Raw genomic sequence first — 8,061 nt, 5'->3', positions numbered from 1 at the left:
GCCCTAACCCTAATTAACCATTGTAACCAAGCCCCTAAATTACCCTAGCCTGAAGAACAGGAAATGACCCTAATCTTAACAAACCCTAGCAACACCTAATGCCGAGTGATACCCAGTGTCAAACCGCCTCTGTGCCTCCCCCTGGAGGAAGTGGGCACTTCCAGGACAACCCAGGAACCAAAGCAAAACCGCAAAGTATTTTTTTTTGCTGACAATTATCTTGGAAATTGCAAATGGTCTGTGTAGCCTCTGCTTCCTGTGTGTGTGTGTGGTCACGATTTCTATCCTCTTCTATTGTGGTCGCCAGAAATCTCACCCACTCACATTTTTTTGTCTCATTTTGAACTCTCTGTTGCTATGGCTCTGCTATCTATTCAGAGTGACTTTTGTAAAGTTAGTGCAATCATTCCTCCTCCAACCCCCTTCCCCTCTCCTCCCGGGGGGAGACGAGGCCTACACGCCCTTACTGAAACACTTGGTGAGCAGAAGTAGAACTCTATTGTGTACAAGAAACATTTCCCACTCTTGGCTCCCTGACACCAAGCTCCTTTTAAGGCAATAGTTTCCCTGGTAACCGCCCGGCTTCAATCGCACTGTCAAATCCCAACACACACAGTCACTGACTCCCAGCTCTTATTCCGTTCACCCAAATCGCCCTCGTAACCTCTTGTAGACCTCTCCTCTCCCTCCCTTTCTCCAACTCCAACTCCCACTCTCCAGTTGGAATTTTTTACCTCTTATTTCCAACTTGCCGCTAATCTTTTATTCTTTCAACCACCTTCTCCCTCCCACCCTCCAGTTAGGATTTGTTTCCACGGCTTATTTCACCCTCCACTCCCTGCCAGTAACTTTGGCCCAGTCTTTTACTTTTTCAACCACCCTCACCTTCTTCAAACGCAACCCCGACTGCCCAGGGTGGATTCTTTATTCTTTTGCCTGGAAAAAAGGAGGATTCTTCCCCCCCCGCCCCCGAGGAAGCAAAAAGGTGAGAGGGTGAGGGAGAGGAGAAGAGAAAATCTTTAGGAAAAGGTGAGGAGCTGGGGGTTTTAAGGAACGAGGGCAGAGGGAGAGTGGAGAAGGGAAAACATTCAGGAAAAGGTGGAGTGGGGAGTTTTAAGGGAGAAGGGAAAATCTTTAGGAAAAAGCGAGGAGTGGGGAGTTTTAAGGAAGGAGGGGTAGAGAGCGAGAGAGAAAGGGAGAAGAGAAAATCTTTAGGAAAAGGTGAGAGGTGGGGGGGGGGGTTTAAGGAAGGAGGGTATGGAGAAAGAAAATCTTTAGGAAAAGGTGAGGGAGTAGGGGCTGAGAAGGAAGTTGGGAACAGAGAGAGAGAGAGAGGAGGGAAAATCAACACAAAACAAACTTTGGGAGTTTGGCGGAGTGTATATATTTTTCTCTGAGTTTATTGTCCGCCCCTGGGTCTGTGGCTTGTTTTCACTCCCCCCCGCCCCCGGGCCCCGGGAGAGATGGGGAGGGGAGATGGCCCTGACCTGGCTGTGCAGTGATTACAGTCGGTGAAGGGGGTGGGGGCAGAGAGAGAGAGAGAGAGAGAGAGAGCCCTCGGGGGCCGGGGAAGCGAACCCCCCGACGCGGCGGCTGGTCTGCTCGCTCTGGAGCCGGCAGCACGATGCGGAGGAAGGGGCGGCTCAGAGAAGCGCAGAGACGGTTCCCTGCCGCCGCTGAGACACTGACCAGACAGGCCTGCAGGAGTGGGACCCTCTTATTCTAACTTCCCTTTTTTAAAAAAAACAAATCTGAAACCCCTCTCCTCCTCCAAACTCAGCCTTTTATTTTGCTTGTGTCTCTTTCTTTACAAACTCTTTCCCGATCCCTCTCTCCCGGTTAGGGGAGGGAGGGAGGGATTATTCGGGACATGGCTATGACCTCCAGCGACTGGGAAGAATCCCGGGACGAGCCCAAACTCTACCCCCACAACGGCGGCGAGGAGTCCTCGGAGAGCCCGGCTCCTTCGTCCTCGCAGACCGGGGGCAGTGAGCCGGAGCTGGGCGAGCAGGCGGTCCAGGTGGACTGTGTGGTGTGTGGCGACCGGGCCAGTGGCAAACACTACGGTCAGTTCACCTGCGAGGGCTGCAAGAGCTTCTTCAAGAGGAGTATCCGCCGGAATCTCTCCTACACCTGCAGGTCTAACCGGGACTGTCAGATTGACCAGCATCACAGGAACCAGTGCCAGTACTGCCGGCTCCGAAAGTGCTTCAAAGTGGGCATGAAGCGAGAAGGTAAGCTCGCAGAGAGAGAGACCACAGCAGTGTGCGGGCCTGTGAGCAGTCCAGCTCCCTGTCAAACTGGGCTCCGACTTTGCTTCAGTAGCATCGCTGCTCGTGTGTCTGTCTGTGTTGATGTGTCTTTGTGCACGGCGTGTTATGCAACTGGGTGCGTTTAAGTGAAAACCGAAGGATGCTGTAAATCAGGAGCAAAAACAGAAGTTGCTGGAAAAGCTCAGCAGCGTCTGTGAAGAAAAAAAAAGAATCAGAGTTAACGTTTCGGGTCTGATGACCCTTCCTCAGAACAGTTCTTGTTGTGGGTGTATTTACATGTGTGTTTGTATGTGATTAGGTGATATCTGTGTAAGTTTGTGTCTGCACGTGAATATAGGTGTTTGTGTAAGTGAATCTGTGTGCTCATGGAGGTGTGTGTACTTGTGTAATTATGTGCATCTGCATAAGTGTTAATTGAAAGTGTGGGCATCTTAGTGTGTGCGCCTGTGAGGTATGTTTGGGTAATTGTGTGTGTGTGTGTGTGTGTGTGTGTTGTGTGTTTAGCATTTGTAAGTGTGCGCTTGTGTGTGCATCTGTGTAAATGTTTGCATATGTTGTCTACACGTACATTTGAGTATTTAGGGAAGTGTGTGTTTTTGTGTGCTTGTGTGTGTGTATCCTGTGGTAGGGAGAGGAGGGATTTGGACAATAATGACCTGTAGTTTGTGTCCCTGATTTACATCCAGTGCCAGCCCTGTCTCCTCACAGGCTCTGGAGACAGGCAGGAGTGCAGGTAGTCTAGCTCTGTGGCCACCTGCAGTTCACCAGCTATGTGAAACTTTCTCCCTCTCTCTCCTAGCTGATTTACAGTAAAGAGACCCCATGGTGGAGTAGAGTCTTCCTCTGATGGTGCGTCTGGAAAGTGATAAAAGGGGAAATTAGAGAATGCATGGGGAGGCAGGTTGAAGTGTAGATAATAACAGGGGAGACAATGCACGGGGAGTCACTCAGTCTAGTACACATCTTGAATACACCAAACTTTGGAGCTGCTGTGGACAAAGGGTCACACAGCAAACATTGAAACAGAAATTGCTGGAAATGCCCAGCAGGTCAGGCAGATTCTGTGGAGAGAGACGGTTAATATTTTAGCTCAATGGCCTTTCATCCTAAAATTTCTGAAGAAAGGATATCATTGAGCTGAAATGTTAATTCTGTTTTTTTCTGTACAGAAGCTGCATGATCTGCTGAATATTTCCAGCATTTTGTTTTTATTTTTTCTAGTTTGTAGAATCTGTAGTATTTTGCATTTCTCATACAGTAAGTGAGTGGTTGAACCCCTCTTAAAGGCTTTTCTGCATCCACAAAGCTTGTACAAACACTTGACAAAGAAATTATCTGTCTCAGAAAGACGTAGATAGGTTAGTGGAGATTTCGGAGTCAGTAGGGTCTTTACAAGATGAATTTTCAGTCAGTAACTGGACAGTACAGAGGGAACAGCTAACAGCAAGTCAGACATGGAGTGGACAAATCCTAACTGTGAAAGTTTTTCTTTAAATTGCATAATTTAAAGGAGGACTGAAGATGAATATGTTTAGAGAGCTGGCTCAGATTGTAAAACACTGTTATTTGCAGGATAATGTCATTTTGATTTTGGCACTGTGACATTTCACCCATGAGACAGCTCTTAAAGTCCAAATTATCTGTCGAGGGTATATAGAAATATATAAGCCGTATTTGGATATATTTCATAAGGAAGGAAGGAACATCTCGCAAGATATTAAAGTAAGCAAGTCAATAAGTGTTGCGTGGATAACAAAATATCTATAATGTAAAACACGCAATAGCTTTACTGCAAAGCTACAAATTCCAGGTAGATGCCTGGTTTCAGGTCGGGATTGTGCAGGTTTAATTGGGCTCAGATAACAAAGTGTGGAGCTGGATGAACACAGCAGGCCAAGCAGCATCTCAGGAGCACAAAAGCTGACATTTCGGGCCTCGACCCTTCATCAGAGAGGGGGATGGGGTGAGGGTTCTGGAATAAATAGGGAGAGAGGGGGAGGCAGACCGAAGATGGAGAGTAAAGAAGATAGGTGGAGAGGAGAGTATAGGTGGGGAGGTAGGGAGGGGATAGGTCAGTCCAGGGAAGACGGACAGGTCAAGGAGGTGGGATGAGGTGAAAGTCATCTTGGGGCCTGGGATGGGGGTGAGGGAGGAGGCATGGGGGCAAGTGTAGCACTTCCTGCGGTTGCAGGGGAAAGTGCTGGGTGTGGTGGGGTTGGAGGGTAGTGTGGAGCGAACAAGGGAGTCACAGAGAGAGTGGTCTCTCCGGAAAGCAGACAGGGGTGGGGATGGAAAAATGTCTTGGGTGGTGGGCTCGGATTGTAGATGGCGGAAGTGTCGGAGGATTGGGCTGAGCTGCTTTTTCATCAGAGTTGATCATTGGAATGACTATATGAGGATTACAAAAATCAAATGTTGCAGCTTTGGTTCCTGGTATGAAGGTTGTACTTCTTTGCATGTGTGCGTGTCTGTGTGCGCGAGCTTGCGCGCGCGCACGTGTGTGTGTGTGTGTGTGTGTGTGTCTTGTGTCATTGCGTACTGGTAAGGGTCTCTGTGTGTCTGTCTGTGCCTAAGTACATCTGTGTGTTTGTAGTAACTGTGTATCTCTGTGTGTGTGGGCATCAGGTGAAGTGAGACCCTGCTTCACAGTGAAGGCCCTCCTAGTTAAATACCATGTCAACATTTCTGCTAAGAAGAATTGCCAGTTGGACAAGGAAGTGGAGGACAGGTCTGCAAAGAATAATCTACAAACAAGATCCCAACATTCTATATTGATGTTAGATTAGAACTTTGTTGTTCATTTTGACTTTTGCTACAGAGAAACTTGTATTTAATAATTGTTACTTCAATATTACTATCAATAGTATCTTAAAGTAGATGTTTTCAGTTCATTGGGTGGAGTAAACATTTTCGCAGTAATCCACTCCCATATCTGTGCGCATCTTGTGGTTTGCTTTTGTCCTCAGCAAGCTACGCCATGGTTTAGTTTTCACAGTGTGACACTGTTGGGCTTGCACTCCTCACACCCTCATTCAAAAATCTTTCAATAACTAATCTCTGCCCTCTCCCTCCTCCTTTCTCTCTTCATTGCACTCACCTCTGTACTCAATCTGTATTGACCATCAAAAACTTACCCTCTCTACTCTCCTCCTCATTCCTGTCTTTCCATGTAAATTTAATTTTGTCTCTACCTTGCCTTTGTCTCTCCTGTTTTTTTTTAATTGGAATATCAGCAGTCTATTATAATTTGAATATCTTACTTGTTCCTATATCTGTTTTCTTTGTTTTCTGGACTTCTCCCAACTTATCTTTGATCACCTTCATAATTCCTCCTCTCTGCTTCTGTTATATCTTTGCTTCTTCCAGGCTGTAGTAGCATTAGCTCATAGTTGGATTTTTTTTTCACTTTATCTTCACGTTCCATTAACATTTTTTTCTTTTACTCAAATCATTCTGCTCATTCGAAGCCACAAAAGGCGCATCTGAAGTAGCTGAAACTAAAATAAAAATTGATTGTCCCTGTCAGACCCAAGCAGGCCTCCGCTGGGTTTCCTTCCACCACACGCACTGACGCACACGCTCAATCACAAGCATTCACGCATACAGACACACACACTCTCAATTTCACACTTTGATACATATACTCAATTACATACACTGACCAACACAGTCACAAGCATTTATATACACACACACACGCGCACACACACTTAAAATCACAAGCATTTACACACACACACACAACCACATGCACTGACACACACTCAATCACGCACGATTGACACAGACTCAACCACACACACAAAGGTGCACTCATCCACATGCACACTCAATCTCACACATGCATGGATTCAATTACTCATAAACTCATACTAAGCCAGGCATATACAGACAGATTCATTCACACACTCAATCACACTCATATATATAGAATCACATACATAGACGTGCTCAATGACAGAAATTTCATGTAACAGACACACGCACTGTCCCTCACTCACTCACAAACTGTGTTGTAACACTGGGTGCATTCACGCCTGCAGAGCTTGATTGTCAATGTTCCCTGGGGGATCTCAGCTCTCTCAGGGGTCAATGTGCCATTGACCTCAGAGCAGCCTGCGCCTGCCCCTCCACCCACAGTCTCCTTGCCAAAATTCAGCCCCTAATCTATTGGCCACATGCTTTCCGCGGGAGTGTAAATTACAGAAAAATTCCTGAGTCCATAATTCACACAGAGCCGTCTGTGTCACAGGCTGTGACCCCTTTCTGTTTAAACTTACTTAAGATGTGGGATTTAGGTTGGACATTAAGTCTATGGGTAATGGGGAGAGATTCTTCAACTTGCTCTCAGGAATCAGCATATTTTAAAGAGGAACGAGTCCAAATGTCATAGGTCACTGCATCACTGCTTCCTTTCTTTCTTTATGTCTCTCGCTTTCTCTTTTACTTTAATTTCTTTCTCTCCCTTATGTTCTCTCTTCCACTTTCATTCTCTCTCTTGCCATTGTATTTTTTTTGTTTTGCTGCCTCACCGTTTTTGTTTTAACACTTCAAACTTGTTTTTATTCTTTCTGTTCTCCCTTCATTGTTGGATTCTTCTCTCACAAGATAGAGAAACTTGATGCCACCTCACCATTCCAAACACAGGACATGTGCCTGCTATTTTGACCTTAAGAGGACTGTTGTAAAGTCACACGTCGCCACTAGAGTTTTATGTTACATGGGTTTTACGTATGTGGACTTTGCTCAGGCAGAATTAGGAATTACCGACACCTGGATGGATCAGTCTGAAGGTGTTTCTGTTCTCCCATTCTAAAGTTGTTCCTCACTTCTCTATAAGACTGCTGGGGAAAATCCACTCACATGGTACCTGTTTATCAGATGCTTTCTGCAGGGCAGCACGGTGGCTCAGTGGTTAGCACTGCTGCCTCTCAGTGTCGAGGGCACAGGTTTGATTCCAGACTCAAGTGGCAGTCTGTGTGGAGTTTGCATGATCTCCCTGTGCCTGCGTGGGTTTCCTCCGGGTGCTCCGGTTTCTTCCCGCAGTCCGATGTTATGCAGGTTAGGTGGATTGGCCATGGCAAATTGCTCCATATTACCCAGGGATGTGCAGGCTATATAGATTAGTCATGGGAAGTGTGGGGCTATGGGGATGGTAGATGCCAGGATGGGTGTGATGCTCTTCAGAGAGGTGGTACAGACTCAATGGGCCAAATGGCCATTTTGTGCAGTGTGGGGATTCCGTAATTCTCAGTGAGCCCAACAGCTCAAGAGTGTGTTGGTAGACTGTACAAGAAGGGAGCTAGACCAGAAACATCAATGGAACAATGGGATGAGCTGTGGATGCCCTGCAACAGTGTTGCTTTACTTTCAGTTTAAGGAGTAAAGTGACTTTACCAAAACTCTAACCCTTCCCGTCCCTGTCCTGACAGTATTTGATGAGAGTGTAGAGAGAGCTTTACTGTCTGTCTAACACTCTGCTGTACCTGCCTGGGGAATGCCTGTTGCTGATACAAACTTTAAAAATTAGAAACTCTTGTCATGCCCCAATAATTTTGAAAATAAATCAATTATTTGAAAATTAAATATTTGAAAAGGCCTGATTTTACCCCAACAGATTGAAAGTAAACCTGTCAACTTTTTCGTAGGAATTTGAATTCAGTTTGTTTTCATTCCCAAACTGAAAACCCTCAGAGTCAGATTCAAAGAAGTAAATTAAAACTCTGCCTGTACTGAAGCTATTGGCTTTCGGGCTGGTGTAACATCTGAGGGGAAATTAAATACTTTT

At 46.0% G+C, this 8,061-nt stretch overlaps 1 protein-coding gene across 2 annotated transcripts in view; it reads left to right on the top strand.

The window, feature by feature from the left end:
* The first annotated feature begins 245 nt into the window (after positions 1 to 245).
* Positions 246 to 8,061, top strand: part of nr2f6a (nuclear receptor subfamily 2, group F, member 6a) — a 28,920-nt gene continuing 21,104 nt past the window's right edge. The window contains exon 1 of one of the 2 annotated variants that reach the window (XM_048559652.2): positions 246 to 2,234. In XM_048559652.2, the coding sequence (XP_048415609.1) occupies positions 1,871 to 2,234 (364 nt within the window). In that variant the 5' untranslated portion in view covers positions 246 to 1,870. The remainder of the gene's footprint in view (positions 2,235 to 8,061) is intronic. The other variant, XM_048559651.2, reaches the window with a different exon arrangement.

Source organism: Stegostoma tigrinum, chromosome 30 (genome assembly GCF_030684315.1).
Source record: "Stegostoma tigrinum isolate sSteTig4 chromosome 30, sSteTig4.hap1, whole genome shotgun sequence".
Lineage (NCBI taxonomy): Eukaryota > Metazoa > Chordata > Chondrichthyes > Orectolobiformes > Stegostomatidae > Stegostoma > Stegostoma tigrinum.
Note: the sequence above shows the minus strand (reverse complement) of the source record. Positions and strands in the feature narration are given on the sequence as shown.